We start from the raw sequence: 16004 nt of genomic DNA on the forward strand, positions 1-16004 counted from the left end.
TGATTTGTTTATATGGATGCCATCACGCGCATCAATTTTCGTTCATTTCCACCCCAAAAATTAGTTTTCTACCATACTGTAAATCGTGGAAATGAGCAAATATATGCCGTAAATTGCACAAAGATATTTAACGTACTCAGTGACTTCACAAGGCATGACAGACAACTTTTAATGTCAGAAACTATCTCCGTTCGGTAGCTTAGTTTATAAGCTTCTCCAGAGTCAACAATCATGCCCAGATTAATACCATAAACCAAAGATGTAATTCATTAACATGCACCTTTAATGTAATGATTCTTAAGCAATCTTCATCTAAGACATTATCTGATTACAAGGACAATGACAAGAATGAAGATACAGTATTAACCAAAAGTCTATTCCGCAATATTAAATGGAAGTTCATAATAGTGAAAAAATGCTAAAATCTTGCAGAGCTTTCCGTATAATATCAAGCCTTCCTGCCAAATTGATCAACTTTCTTTTACAATTTTGACCATTTGACCTAACCCCTGATGCCATGTTTTATGGTCTCACAGTGCAGGTTACAGCAAATGGCAGACATCTGTGTTGAGCAACCTAAAATTCCAACACATTTTTATCTAACATTTACAGCTAAGTACTGGAAACTGCTAAGTGACACACCACTATGCTGTCTAAATTCTTTATGTACACTCGCACTGTGGGCATGAGTAAGAACAGGCATTCTACAAGATGTCCACAAGTTTCCTCTCTATAACTATTCTAGAATCTCACGTTTATGAATTACGTGACATGTAATGAGTTGAACAAGGACAAGACATGAGGTTTAACATGAACAAACTGCCAAAGCCACACAGCTCTCTTGGCAACCATAGCTGATTATACTTGAATGCTTGACACCTTGTGTAACTACATTATATGAACAGAATGTTTGTGGGTTTTTAATACCCTACTGTCCCGCCTGTTACTCAGACTCAGGGGTCCTACTGCGACTTTTGCTCGACCTGGCTTTCTCTCCGTTTGCTGATTCCTCCTTAGGACTTTGCTCCCCGTCCTCCTTCGTCTTGTCCTCCTCTCTTTCGTGGGAAGATTGTCGACTGCGCTCTTTGGATCTTGACTTGGACCGCGCCGACCTGCCCTTCGATCGTGACCTGCTGTGCCTGCGAGAGTCTCCTCTGTCTTGCGAGCGGGTTCTGCGTCTTCTGTCACGTGATCGGGACCTCCTTCGTCTTCTCTCAGAGGACCTCGACCTGTCACGACTGAAAGAATACAGCAGGTTTATTCATTTATTTATAAATGTTAAAGGTAGTCCCTTTAACTGACTGATTTCCAAAGGAGCCCTTAAAAAATCATCATGAAACAGGATACAAAAAGGATAACAGAGATTTTAATATGACGGCTAGTTTCTCTACTAGACAATACACAAGAACTACAATTTTAACGGTGTTCAACATTACCTGCGCCTTCGCCTCTTCCTGTCTCGACTGCGAGAGCGACTTGGCCTTCTACGATCATGACCTCGGGAACGGCTTCGACGACGATCACGACTGCGTGAGCGGGTCCTACGTCTCTCCCGACTGCGCGAGCGACTTCTGCGGCGGTCACGAGTTCTTGAATCCCCTCTTCGGCGTTCACGGCTCCGAGATCGACTCTTGCGGCGTTCATTTCGGGGCTTGCTCTCGCGACGCTCTTGGCTTTTGGAGTGGCTGCGACGTTTGGGACTACGTGACTGTGAGCTGGGCCTGCACAAGAATAGACACAGTAAGTTTCAACATGCAGAGAACAGGACAAATTCTGCCTTCGCTCTAGGACTGAACAACTCACATGGGTGCTACACTTACTTCCAAAATGGCATCAACTTTTCTACTCACCACGAGGCCCCAAGGTCCAAATTTGAAGATTGTATGTGGTACTAGTCAGGGGTTTCTTGTCCTGGCAAAAGTGTCCACAGAAATAAATGATGTAGTTCAGTCACATGCTTGTGAACTTGTCTACCAGTGAAATCGGTCTAATACCACGTAAGCACAGAAGGGAAGAAGTCCACACACTGTCAAAAAGAGCCATCTACGTCGAGGTAAGTCCACAAGCCAGATTTCAATGGTCTTGTCTACAAGCCTAGTTGATCTGGAGACTAATACTAATAGATGCATGTCCAGGGTAACTAAGTCATGACAGATGAGAGAGGGACACACCTGCTGTCCTTTTCCTTCTCCTTCTCTCTATCCTCACGACGCTTGGCTCTCTCTACCTCTCTCTTCTCCCTCTTCTCTGCCACAAGATTCTGAAATGGAAGGAAAGTACGCAAATAAATGTACATGGAAAATGAAATAATTCTCACATCATATAATTGTGCCATAGAAAGCAAAGAAAAGCATGTTCACAATACCTTGAGGTCTTTGAGCTTTTCTCGAATCTTGATAAACCCGATGTGAAGCTTCCCTCCAAAATGGTCGGCCAACCTGCGGTCGTTGTCGTGGAGACCCAGGTACGCTGAGCAGACTTCGCAAACTCGCAGCTTCTGCTGTTGGAAGCTTGAAGCGGGCATGGAGTTCCGATACTCTTCCTGTCGAAAAAACATCATATATTAGTGAATTTAACAGCAACTTTGAAGAACTTATTCTCAAAGTCTTGGGGTACTTTGCAGTTACAAAGCATTCAAATGGGCAAGATACTTTTAAGATTGCTAGGATGCTTTCTTGCTTAGCCTCTGTAGTTGAGCAGGGTTTGCGTTCAGATTAACTACATTTTAAAGGATTATACGTTCTACAGTCACCTAAACTATGGCAAAACAGTTTAAAAAGCCAAACACTAGAGACAATGATAACTCCAGATGTAAGTTTAACACAAGTTTTGACCTCTGCTTCTGCTTTCTTCTTGCGACTGTCCTCCACCTCGGACATGACCTTCATGGACTCGTCTACGTTGCCCTCTTCTCCAAGTTGTTCTGCCTCAGCAAGCTTCTTTCCTATCTCTTCAGCGAGGTCATGTACCTTGTCAGCCTGGTAGCAAACAAATGTACACAAACATATCAAACAGAGAGCAATGCCTATACCAAGGTAATACACTTTATTCACAGTATCAATATAGATACCAAAAATAAAATAACTTCCAGTGTTCTCGCCAGGCCTTTTCAGCATAGGGGCCCCCTATGCTGTGATTTGGACCCCCTATGCTGTGATCTGGACCCCTATGCTGTGTTTCAACCAGCATAGAGGTGTTTCTTTCTGGGACAAACCTTGTGACCCTTCATAAATCTTATAAAAAGTTCATATTTGGCTTTAGAATGAGGCTGTGACAGAGGAAAAACTCTACTTCACAAAATCTATCCCTCAAAATGCATGAAATAATGTCTCATTGGGTTATGAATTTGCAAATTTTCCGGGGGAACATGCCGGACTCCCTACTCTGGTCATGTCTTCAGCACTCCATGCGTGACTTGCACCGCGTAAAGTTGGCCTTCTGTACCTGACCCCTATGCTGTGAAAAAATTCTGGTGAGAACACTGACTTCTGAAGGTCCAACAACTAACTACAGTGAAGAAATGTTCAGTTGAACAACACAACTTTCTGTAACAGTTGTAAAGGTATGATGAGATGCTGATTTTTGTACCTTGGCCTGGATTTCTGCACTCAGTTCCTCCTGAGTCTCGGCTAGTCTCTTCTTTGCCAGCTCTGTACGACGGTCACAGTCAGCAATGAAGGTCTGTAGGTGTTCCATTGCCTACAGGGATACAAAACTCATTACAACTGAAGCTCCTGACTCACCCTAAAGAGCAATAGATTTCTTTATGTCACATGGATAGTAATTTGCCTGGAAAGATAAACTTTAGAGCTAACATGCATTACCTAGACTCTTCAATTTTATTTATATAGCATATGGGTAGGTACTAACTTAGTATCTGGTATCTTGTCTGTTATATGTTATTACCATTGTTAAATTCTAGTTGCTTTGAGATGTACCCTTAGGAATACATACACAAGAGGGACAAGTAATGACTTACGTCAATCTCATAGTAGTAGTCCTTCTTCTCTGACGCTAGATTGTAGTCAGCTCGCAAGGCCAGGTCGTGAACCTTGGGGCACTCTCCAAGGTCCATCCTCTGAAAGAGCAAATGCAGAAATTTTCATTTCAAAGTTGTCCAAAGAAAAGTGCTACTCCATCCAACCACAACAAAGGACAGCATTTAAACACATTTGTAAGATCCTTTCATTTTTGTTTCAAGACAAAAGATAAAAGTTTCAAGATAATAAAAAAACAAGCTTACCGTGCTGGCAAGCATGTCGTGGGGACAGCATTCCAATAGGAAGCTCTTACACACATTGTCATCTGTGAACCTGACCTTGGAGCGCCCTGGATCACCTGCAAACACACCAAGGGTGGATGAGAGGGGTGTAACACACACAGGTAGGGCTGGTGGCTGTGTGTGGGATTCAGGTTTTCTGACATGCCAAATTTCAACTAAAGGTGGACACACTTCTCAGACTCCGTCCATGCTCGACTTTTGGCATGTTGCTTTTTGGAACAGAGGTGAAATGTATGGCCTGCTCAAAATTCTTTCTCCAGGATTTGCCTGATTTTGCCACTAGATTCCCATAGAAAAGTACTAGGTCTGGGGGTGCATTTTTGCCTGAACTTTTTATGTAGTGTGTTTATGTTCCTACTGAGTGGATATTCTTGTTACTGTAAAACAATTGCTGAGGTTGAATCTTGTCCTTGGATTGTCTGTAGTTCAAAGCAAAATCAGCTCTCAGGGACAATAATAATTTGTAGAAACAGCAAAAGCATACCTGATTCTAAGATTATGAGCTTCAATTATCGCATTTGAAAAAAAAATGTGTTCTTGCAAAAAGACCCTGTTCTTTTTAAAAAGGTTTGACTTCTTTCAGATGACTTAATCATCAGAAAAAAAGCCTGACTTGGAACAGGATGTGTGATACAACCTCTTATTAGCCTTTTAATCATTGGTCATGTGGCAAGTCAGGTGATTCCATTACTGATGATAAAGGATCATTAGGAACACTCAAAAGCCTGGAGTCAGGTATGACTTTGCCATTACTGGCCTCTGAGAACAGATTGGTCTGAGAACTAAAGAGTCCATTGCTTTAGTGTTTTCTTTTCAGATTCGAAAAGTATTTAACACTCGTTTTGGATGTTTTTCCAAGGGTGTCTGTTTTGATAACTACAAGCATGGCCATGAGTAAGGGAGTTTCTCCCCAAGTCTCAGGTTGGTACGTACGCTCTCCTGTGGCAGAAGGATGAGAGTTGGGAAGCAAAAAGTGAGACATGCAAGTTGAATACACACTGTGACTGAAGTGGCCCCTGCTTCCCTGCCACGCTGCACCTTAAGTGTACCTCCGCCATCTAGAACAAAGGGGTTAGAGCAGGGTAACCCAGAACTACACCATTTCCACCTTCAACTCAATTTTTGTCATCTACATTTGCCACATCTTTTCTTTGTCAACAGCTAGTAACAGGTTCACAATTTTGCACTTGTAGCTGACACAACTTTGCTAAACTGGCCTGCTGGCAAACCAGAGAAACTTGCATGAAGCCGTCACGTATAAATGCCAAAATCGAAAGTTTTAGTAATGATCATTGCAGATGAACACATCACATATCCCCTAGGTCTCAATGTTAAGATGTAAATGAGAAAAAAAATTGCACTAGTATTAGCATGTCATCAACTTCATCTTTGCAAAGTGCAGGTTTACCAGTCTAGGATGAGCACCAAGATCATACAGTTTCTTGTCCAGATATTAAAGAATGACTAACAACTGCAACAGCACAACTTGCAGACATGTTCATTTAAACACATGGTGAAAAGCTAGGACGTATATATGTGGTAACTCACGGCTCGGCGAGCATCACGCTTTCTTAATTCCCTTGCTGAAGGCAGGCATACATACACATAGATCCCTTGTAGGAACAATGGCCAAATAGATGTCTTAGATAAAGGAAACACAATGTAGAAGACAGGAGTGTCAAGTAATACTGTATGTGTGTGTGTGTTTCTAGACAGAAATATAAACAAGCTATATGGACAAACCACAACCCTACAGAGGTCTGAATGACCAGTCTTGTTTAAAGGAGCACACTCCAACCAACAAGGAAATAACAGATAACAGTCTTGTGTCATTTTGTGAATTTCCTAAGTATGTGTATCAAGACCAGAAAGCAAATGTCTGCCACTTTGTTTTTCCACTTTGTTTTATACACAAAACATATTTACAACATGAGTGCCACAGAATGTTTTTAACAAAATCTCATGATTTGCCCATAAATTTTTGGTTTGATATCATGAGGTTTCCAGCTTTATTTCCAGCTCATAATAATTGTCTTAAGTTTCTCCACCAAAATTTTTGTTGGCTGATGAATAAAACATAAGTGACTACATTGCAATCAGGTCGCTATGGCTAACATAGACACTGCAAGATAACTGATTCATCCTTAAACCACTTCACTTTTTCACAGAACAATTTGTGTAATTGTAAATGGTACACATGTATGTACAAGGTAAAACATTGTCGGGGCAACTGTGTTATTTTGTTGTTACAACGCCATCTAATGAGTACTGTATTACATCAACACCATAACTTGTTTAACGCCATTTCAATTAACAGAGAATTTGATAAATTTGTGAAGGAATTGAAGACAATGACCTGGGTTTTGACTTTCTGGCCCATATAAATTTCATTTTTGCAGCTTTTTTCAGTTGTCCTCAAATTATTTTCTGCATCTAATTTGCATGCAGGTCACACAATCACTTATAATCTTTCTTCCCACGCCTACACTGGCCTGGTTCCTAAAGATGTAATCATAAATATTTAATCTAATTCCAGACGTAATCTAATTGAAAATTTTAGAATACCGGCACAATAGAAAAGCAAGTTGCATGGCTCATAATTTTGATTTTCAAAAATTCAAACAGGGATGTACTAACAAATTGTTACAAAAACATACCACGCCTTTTGCGACTCTGGTAAGTGAGAACAAAAAAATTATAATAATTTATATCAGTGAAACTGAAAATAAAATACAGAAAAGGCAAAATGATTTTAGACCTGGACGTATCTTGATGTCATGATACTTTTTTTTGTTACAACTGCTATAAATTTGGGGTCTTCATTGATTTTAGGAGAGCACAAACAGAGCGGAACGTCTAGATCTCTTCTTTGTGTCTGGCACGTTTTCTGATTTTCTTTGCCGCCATTTTTTTGTGGGGCCAGAGCAACAAAAGTCGGGACATAAATCGAAGTTTTCTATAAAATATTGCAACTTTCAATACACTTTAGTAACTTAAGTTGGGCCTAGACGTTGTTAAGAAACAAATTTGTGGAAACTACATGGCAATTTCTATGCCCTTGGGCCAAAATTTCTGAATTTCCAACCTTGAAAAACTAGGCGAACAGTTTCGTTGACCTAGAGGCTAGACCCGTCCTACCATACCTGACGCGAAAAGTGAAGCCAAAATGAAGAAAATGCGACTCACCATCCCTCGTTGTGCCCATAAGCTGGTCAAGCATAGCTCTCATTTGCTCTTGGGCCGACATTTTGGCTCTTTTTTGTGCCAACGGGCCGATATTTTAAGAAAAATTTCAGCAAGACTTTAGACTTTTTGGTCCCTCGCTGCAGAAAAATGGCTTCCCGTCGGAAAAGACAAATCTCGTTTGGTCTCGTGGTCTGTCTTGAGAATCTCGCGAGACCAGAAACGTCATCAAATTGGGTAATGCCAAAGGTAAATAGGGAGGTTTTTCTTTTACCTTAGTTATAGTATTTTATGAATTTCAATTCAATTACGCTAATCAAATGATAGATTCTATGAATCATGATCCTTAAAATAACAATTTTTAGAACTATAATTACAGAAGCATTCTACAATTGTGAGACATAAAATATACGGCACCCCTTCAAAATGTTAGAGCTTCATAACAATCCAATCATGGCGGCCATCAAACGTCTGTTGAAACTTCCGGGTGAGTATTTATAACAAATATCATTATTCCTGTTGATTCACGGATCTGAAACTGTCGACTAGGATATCATATGAAAGAGCATAAGCTTGCCCAGCGAATGCAATCATGCAATGTGACTTATTGGGAATGCTATTTGCAAACTGAGACATTATCTTACACGAGGTGATTTGATTCGTATACGTCGACATATGCGTTACATATAAATGCCAGTAACATGTCTAGAAGCTATGTATGGAGCTTCATACAATTGCACTGACAAAAAGTGCCCTATGCACAGCTGTTAGAAAGATCAATTTGTATGTTGCAATGTCGATCTTTCAAGTCTGACAGTTTCATGATTCTTGGCCTTTTAATAATAGTAGCGTTGATAATCAATGCTTTGCCTATGTACTCTTTTTGAATTATGGAGTCATAATTTTGGTGGTTGTTGATTTAAGAAATGTTTAGATTGTTTAAACCCATTCTGCTTAGCAATTCTTTCTTGACTTTGAAACAAATTACAGTCAAACCTGCCCAAGGTGAGCAAAAGCGGTCGCGATGGACAGGTGGTCGCCATGAAGAGTATTCCACTCATAACATGTTTCTAGGTCGAGGTGTTCGAAATATACAGTGTACTACGAAGATGGATGGAAAATGATATGATTTTAGACAGCATGACCCCACGGCCCCACCAGGTGCAATTCTCATTGACAGAAAGATCCTACAGAAATTACATTTTCTGTTATCCTTGTACTTTTTGTATACTACATTGTGTACAAATTTTCGTCATACTTTTGACTTAAAAAAATGTCTGCCTCAGTGCCTCTATGATCTCGCAGCGCCCTCCCGTATTCACACGTTACGTTTGAGTACACACACGCACATAAAATCTAGGTTGTAAGGCCTAAGACAAATCCCTAGAAAACACCTGCTGATCTCAGCCTTCTTCTGGGCGCCGACCGCTGAATAAAAGGGGCAAAAGGTTTTCGATCTGATAACTGAAGGATGAAAAAGGAAAGTTGTGATACCGCCGCCGAGCTCTCGACCACATGGAAAGGTAACAGTGCAGCAGAACGCATAGCGTCGGCGATTACAAGCAAGCAGCGCCCAAATAAAGGTTTGTGAGAGTCATAGAAATAAGAAAAAAATATATAAATTTTCATCAATAACGAGAGTATTCTAAATGTTCATACACAGAAGCGTCATGTTTTAGAAAAGGCAGCGTTATGCCGCGCTAAAACCAAGATGGCATCGCGGACCAAGAACAATGTGTCTCTAACGACGTTTTGCCCTCCGCGAAGTCATTTTCCAGCGGAATTTAGTAAGACAGAGACACATTTTTTTTGAAAATACAAGATATGGATAGTAATTTCTGTGAAATCTGACTTTTTGACGCCATGCACTACGTGATCGTATTGAAATTGAGTTCAAACCGAACCGAGCTTGCTGTAAACTATAAGATTGGGATGGGCACAAACCTTTGTATTTACATTTGTTTATAGTGGGAACATTTTATTAAAACACTTAATGGAGGAATCAATGACATAATTGACATTCATATATTTTTGTCCGTCACGGTCTTAAAAACATTTCCGCGAAATCCGACAGCAAAATCCGATGTCACCACACGCTGGAAAACAGTCGCCATGGGCAGGGATTGTGCTCTGTGCAGTCCCAATTCGTCGCGGTCACGTTGGACATGTGGTCGCCTTGGGCAGGCCGCTTAATGCTTGTGCCTATGGGGAAATTTTCGGGACCGAGAAAAAGTGGTCGCCATGGCCAGGTGGTCGCATTGAAGAGGTGGTCGCCTATGCAGGTTTGACTGTATGCAACTACTTGACAGATGTAGCTAGTATACCAGATCACAAATCATTACCTTTAGAAATGTTACATTGAACAACATGCCTTTATTCAAGTGTTCATTAGGATATGCAAGGTAACAGTTACTCATGCAACTGGATAGATTTAGGAAACTGTCAGACCATTCAGGTAGCATCCATTTCCTTTTGTCTGTGAGACTGTGACTGAAAAAAGTTCCTTGCATATATAACCTTGATGTCCAACCATCATTGACATTCATTGGGATAGTTAACATCTACTTAATTAGATGATTCTTCCAGCGTACATAATATCTCCACCCCGAAAAGATACGTCCTAACAGATCTCCAACCCAACAATTGTCCTGCCGTCATCACTGCCCATGGGTCAAGGCAGAACTAAAACGGGCAATCAAAAAGAAAAAGAAACTCTACAAAAAAGCTAAAAATTCTATGCAAGAACAAGACTGGTTGAATTTCAAATGTTACCGCAAAGAAGTCAAACGAAGAATAAAGAAAGCCCATGATGAATACCTCAAGGAAATATTGGATGAAGCCTTGGACAACCCCAAGAAATTTTGGTCATACATCAAAAGTAAAAAACAGACTACTTCCGGGGTTGCACCCCTTGCCAGCGGCAACGATCTCGTAGCCGATGGATCGGGGAAGGCAGAGGTCCTTAGTCAACAATTTGATTCGGTATTCACGAATGAAGATATTAATAATGTACGAGACATGGGAACTAGCCCATACCATGACATGCTGCAGCCAGTAGTCACTCTAGAAGGTGTGCGCAAATTGTTGGAGGGGATTAACCCAACAAAAGCTGCAGGCCCAGATCTCCTACCCTGTAGGATATTAAAAGAGTATGCACAGGAGATTAGCCCCATCCTTCAATTTATTTTCAACCAATCGCTGCAGGGAGGACAGGTACCTGTGGATTGGAGGGGAGCCTTTATCCACCCGATTTTCAAAAAAGGGGATAGGAGTGACCCTTCGAACTACAGGCCTGTTTCTTTAACCAGTGTGTGTTGCAAACTCCTAGAGCATATATTGTACTCAGCTACCATGAAACATTTAGAGGAACATAACATCTTATTGCCAACACAACATGGGTTCAGGACCAATCATTCCTGCGTGTCTCAACTTATTACTACCCTTCACGGACTTTTTTCCTGGTTTGACAAAGGTACACAAGTTGATATGGCCATACTTGATTTTGCAAAGGCATTTGACAGTGTCCCTCACATGCGGTTACTTAGGAAGCTAGATTATTATGGTATAAGAGGTAAAACACTTCAGTGGATAAAGAACTGGTTGACTGACCGTTATCAGCAAGTTGTGGTGGATGGAGATAAGTCCAAACCCGTTAAGGTATATATTAAAGGTCTGGCGTGCCTCAGGGCACTGTATTAGGCCCATTATTATTCTTGATATATATAAATGACATCAACAAAGGGATTACCTCAGAACTTCGTTTATTCGCCGATGATTGCTTACTCTACCACCCCATTATAAAGGAAGAAGATCAACACACTCTACAGAAGGATCTTGATCAATTGTGTAAGTGGTCGGATCGTTGGCAGTTACGCTTTAATGTGAAGAAGTGTTCGATTCTGCACATACACAAATCAAAAAGAGCCTCTAAGCACTTATACACAATGTTCTCAGAGCCCCTTGAGTCTACATTGCAACACCCTTACCTAGGTATCTTACTTTCACACAACTTGAAATGGAATACACACATAGATTATATAGCAGCTAAAGCAAACAGTACTTTAGGATTCTTGAGAAGGAATCTGAGAGGAGCATGTAGATCAATCAGAGCTCAAGCCTATTTGTCCATTGTTAGACCCAAACTTGAATATGTGTCCTCTGTGTGGGACCCCCACAAACGCATACATTCACAAACAAACAAACTTGAGGACAAGTTAGAAGCAGTACAGAGGCGTGCCACCAGGTTCGCCACTGGCGACTACCGCTTGACTACCAGCATTACACACACTCTGCAAACCCTCGGTTGGCCCACCCTTCAACAGCGCAGACAAGTTGCCCGCCTTTCACTTATGTACAAAGCTGTCAATAACCTTATTGCTATCCCCATCCACAATATCCTCACAAGAAATACTAACATAACCAGAGGACACCAGCAACGTTTTACCACAGTTGCCTGTAGGACAGAAACATACCGAGGCAGCTTTTTCCCAAAAACAGTCATAGAATGGAATGCACTTCCGCAACACCTTATCGAAACCAAGACTACAGAATACAGATAGCTTTAAAGCTGGGGTGGCCAAGTATTATGGTTACCCCAGCTTCACCCAGCTGTAAGGGGAGGAGCCTATACCTAGTGTGGCAATGTACAGCACTACTTTGTTCGTTTATTTTTGCACCACTTTTTTTTTTCTTGTTGACGGCGTGCACCACCACCACTGGCCACACTTGGGTAAGGCCTCTGACCATAAGTCCTAGACACTATGCCCCACGCGGGGTTTTGTCTAGTATCACGACAAGACAAGACAAGAAACCCAACATCCCCCAGTATAATGCACTCATATATATCTAAACTGTGTATACCTGGGGGGTGCTGCACTAGAGATCTCTCAAACCCACTGTTTTTCAAAGTGGTGGATTTATGTAACCTGGCGGATTAATGTTAATAGAGGTTATGTAAAAATTAACTCCAAACTCACTTACAAGTAGCACAATCCCCAATATGTTGCAATTTGTGACAAGCTTAATAAAGTATATAATTTCATCAGTCTTCAACATATACATGAACCAATACCATTGGTCCACAGATTGAGTGGTTTAGTAGGACAGTGATGACCTCATTAATAGGGGCAAGGAGTTTATATGCAATGAGTGAGCAACATATGATGCCAGTTTTTTTTTCAGTTTAGAAATGTTGTATAGAATTATCATAGAACATTCTTATAATTCCATGTGGAACTTTTGTCACAGAATTCATCTTTGTTCAGCATGGTAAAAGTGAGAAAAATTGTCACGAGACAAGTATGATTAAATTTTTGAGGGAATCATGGTTTGCAAGACCATTCAAAGTGCGAGGAAAAACAAAAGTGTTTAGTTGCTTTTAATTTTTTCATCATCAGGTTGTGCATGTATAATTATGTAAAACTAAATGGCTGGATTTTATGATTTTGTTAATTCCCTGCTATGGTGGCATGAATAATGTGCAGCAAAAACTATATCACAATATGGAGCAACAAAGCTGATGAGAACATTATATCAATTGAGGCTTGCTCATCACAGACTAATTAGATTACATTAACATCTGTCGCTGAATATCAGCAAGCATAATTAGCACAAGGGAATCGTCTCAGCAACATGAAGGAAATTTCTTGTTTCTTAGACTTTGTAAAATGAAATAGCCCAGTAGGAAAAGAAGAGAGATAAAAGAAGGAAGAAAAGAAAAGAAAATACATGTATGTCAACACCTATCCAAGACATATTTGACACAATCACTTTTCCCCAAAAAAAGATTACTACATGTATGTTAGATGAATTTTGTTCAGGACACATTATACTTCTATTAGGATGGCCTAATGCAAGTATAACATATGCCAGATATTCCCAAATGAGTCTCTGTAATGCTGGATAGTTTCCAACCAGCACCAACTGACACAGAACACGAATTTGACCCCAAGCCATTTGTGCTCCCTTCACAAAGCACAGATGTTCATCCTACTCAGCAAGAATCACCATACCCATCTGTACCACATATCAATATTTTATTCAAAGTATGTTGGACTCAACTTAGAGCTATGCCAAATCAATAGAAGCATTCACCCTTTCCTTCTAAACTAAATTGGGTTTTAGCAAATAGAGTAAAGTTCTTCCAAAGTCATTGTTAGGGCAACATGGTTTTCCTTGCTACCTAATGAGTTTGTAATGATGTAGGTGCACTTGTATTACCAAAACTGCCTAACTTTGGTGAGCTAACTTGTACTGTACATCTCTTTGTAGAAAATTTGCAATACCGCTCAAGTATATATGTCTCAGAAATTATTGATGAAATTTAACAAGAAATGCTAGAAATGTTTCAATGCAAAGATTATGATAGAATCTTAGAATTTAACATTTAAACAGGGCAAAATTTGCTTGATGAAAATCAATCCTGCAGGGAATGTGGTCCAGATGGCAGAACTGTGGCATACTAGCACTGTAGATACATTTACTTTTGCGTGTGAAACTTGTGGAATTTTTGCAATGTTTGTACATGTAGTTCACAGTTGAAACAATATCATAGTACTCTAGAGTCTAAAAAAATATTCCCTGTGTTTTGATTTCCTTTAAAATAAAACTCACCACAAACATTTCAATATGTACAGTATAGTTATGATTTTGTTCTGTTTTGGAAGGTTGTTGGAAGGCTTGAATCGACAACTTTTAAACACATTTAGTGCACTTACTGTAATGTTAAGTAATTACAGAACACATACGGGACAAGTCAGTTGAAAATTTATGTTTTATTTTTGCCGACTTGTGCTAAATTGTCTTTGCCGATTGTATAAAACATAGAAGTGTAGCTTGTGTGACTGAACACTCGGTCTTACCCCGATGACGGCACACCTCCCCCAAAATTAAGCCTGAAACCCTTGTGTAATTTTTCACCAAGAGATATCATTTAACTAAACTTAGTATACCAGAAAAATTTGCCCCTCAAAATGCAGGAAATAGCGTTTCAGAGGGTCCACATTTCAAAATTTTGAACACTGATTCTATTACTTCAAATTATATGTTTGCAGTTGAAACAGTTCTGTTGTACAGTAGAAAACATTACTAGTAATGCTGTTATAATTTTGTGGTAAGAGGTCACTGCAAAAAAACAAAAATAAAACCACCAGTGCACCACAAACATTTTAAGATTTACTAGAGCCATAGCCAGATTCCAACATTAGTTCAGCCCACCACTAGCTACTCATTCTGTCCCTAAATTCTACACCTCCTGCTCCTGGAGACCTTTAAGTTCTGATTTATTCTGGTTCACTGCTAACCCACCAGATCTAAAGATTGAATATCAGAATCATCGATCATTGCGCACCTCCAAGACCCCAGTTCACCCTCTGTTGTTTATCTTTGTCTGAATTCTTTTTGTTGTGGTTGCCAAGTTAGATGATAGCGATTATAGGAGATACGTAGGGATGTAGTCATTACAGATTCTGGCAAGTATATTGATGTAATAAAAACTAATATATCAATTTTCTTGCCAGAATCGGAAATATTTTATCATTTTATCATTACCAATGTTTGTACTGCCTACTTGGGCTAATTATAATATCATAACTCAAGAAACTTTTGGTTCCCCAGAAAAATCCCAAATCATACATTGTGCAATATAAGTATAAGTTTTATGTAAAAGTTACACTGAGAGCATATTGTGAATTCCAAAAATATATGAGGCCTAAATTACCTACTTATGGTTGCCTTAGCAGAAATTTTCTCTCGTAGAGCCTTTTTTCTTGTTTTTATACACAACAATTGCTGAACAGTGATCCTGTTAGACAGTGTTTTTGTAGGGTAGGATATAGAAAATGATAAATTGTTACGTTTCTGAAGAACCGGCAATATTTCTTAGAGTTGGTTAGTCAAGTAAAGCAGCATGTTGGAACCAGTTTGTTATACAGTTGAGATGTAACATATGGCTTTGTCAAGATTTGTTGCTCCCAATGCATCAAACCATCACAGCGAACAGCACCCCTTCTTTCACATGACTTCACTTCATACTTAGTTTTATAGGCCCAATCTTTGCCTAGCTACTAAATCATGGAATGCAAAATTGCCTGGGACGTCAATAAAGGCACAGCGGACCAACATTTATGCGCAAATGAAGATTTAGTCTTGCTCGCTTCTGACGTATTCACAACATACACATCATAAGTCTCCCTCCCAGTATTACCACCACAGTCACTGGAGCATGAAATTAAAACTCTCCTTCAGAACGCTCGGTGCCTTCTCGCAGACCTTTGGTTGCCTCGAACGAGGGAACGATATGGTTATAGTGCAAAGGTATATCCTGCCATGGAAGAGAATTGGAAAATATTCCAGAGACATTTTATGGAGTACAACAGTGATGCTCTATTATTGGATAAGACTGTGAGCTGGATGAGATTATTTTAGAATGCTGCTACAAGAGCCAAGCTGCTATGTCATCTCCTTGCCAGGGGAGAGCCCAGGCTTTGGTAGGGATCAGTGATTCAGTGTGTATATTTTAGTCCTCATGTTAAATGTACTT

At 40.0% G+C, this 16004-nt stretch overlaps 2 protein-coding genes across 4 annotated transcripts in view; one reads left to right on the forward strand and one right to left on the reverse strand.

Annotated features, from left to right (window-relative positions):
- Nucleotides 1–262: 262 nt before the first annotated feature.
- On the reverse strand, nucleotides 263–7657 carry LOC136439670 (putative RNA-binding protein Luc7-like 1). Of its 3 annotated transcripts, none has more exons than XM_066435187.1 (9): nucleotides 7469–7657; nucleotides 4244–4338; nucleotides 3980–4078; nucleotides 3589–3699; nucleotides 2835–2978; nucleotides 2366–2542; nucleotides 2172–2260; nucleotides 1437–1721; nucleotides 263–1238 (listed from the first exon to the last, which is right to left on the reverse strand). In XM_066435187.1, the coding sequence occupies exons 1-9, from the start codon at nucleotides 7527–7529 to the stop codon at nucleotides 944–946; spliced, it is 1356 nt and encodes a 451-aa protein (XP_066291284.1). In that variant the 5' UTR covers nucleotides 7530–7657; the 3' UTR covers nucleotides 263–943. The 3 variants fall into 3 exon arrangements, with proteins under 3 accessions (XP_066291284.1, XP_066291286.1, XP_066291285.1); XM_066435189.1 differs by lacking the exon at nucleotides 7469–7657 and adding an exon at nucleotides 5831–5873; XM_066435188.1 differs by lacking the exon at nucleotides 7469–7657 and adding an exon at nucleotides 5282–5824.
- A 232-nt stretch (nucleotides 7658–7889) lies between these two features.
- Nucleotides 7890–16004, forward strand: part of LOC136439666 (protein FAM234B-like) — a 39843-nt gene continuing 31728 nt past the window's right edge. Inside the window, exon 1 of the mRNA XM_066435179.1 lies at nucleotides 7890–7952. Within this exon, the coding sequence (XP_066291276.1) occupies nucleotides 7892–7952 (61 nt within the window). The 5' untranslated portion in view covers nucleotides 7890–7891. The remainder of the gene's footprint in view (nucleotides 7953–16004) is intronic.

The sequence above is a fragment of the Branchiostoma lanceolatum genome, chromosome 8, assembly GCF_035083965.1.
Source record: "Branchiostoma lanceolatum isolate klBraLanc5 chromosome 8, klBraLanc5.hap2, whole genome shotgun sequence".
NCBI classification, from domain to species: domain Eukaryota; kingdom Metazoa; phylum Chordata; class Leptocardii; order Amphioxiformes; family Branchiostomatidae; genus Branchiostoma; species Branchiostoma lanceolatum.

What these genes read in the sequence shown, in the direction of transcription:
- LOC136439670 (XM_066435187.1), bottom strand. Translation starts at nt 7,529, where the DNA reads ATGTCGGCCCAAGAGCAAATGAGAGCTATGCTTGACCAGCTTATGGGC. An exon ending in AAAAGCTCAAAGACCTCAAG is followed by an intron (nt 2,261 to 2,365) that starts GTATTGTGAACA and finishes CTTCCATTTCAG; the next exon opens with AATCTTGTGGCAGAGAAGAG. An exon ending in AGGAAGAGGCGAAGGCGCAG is followed by an intron (nt 1,239 to 1,436) that starts GTAATGTTGAAC and finishes GTATTCTTTCAG; the next exon opens with TCGTGACAGGTCGAGGTCCT.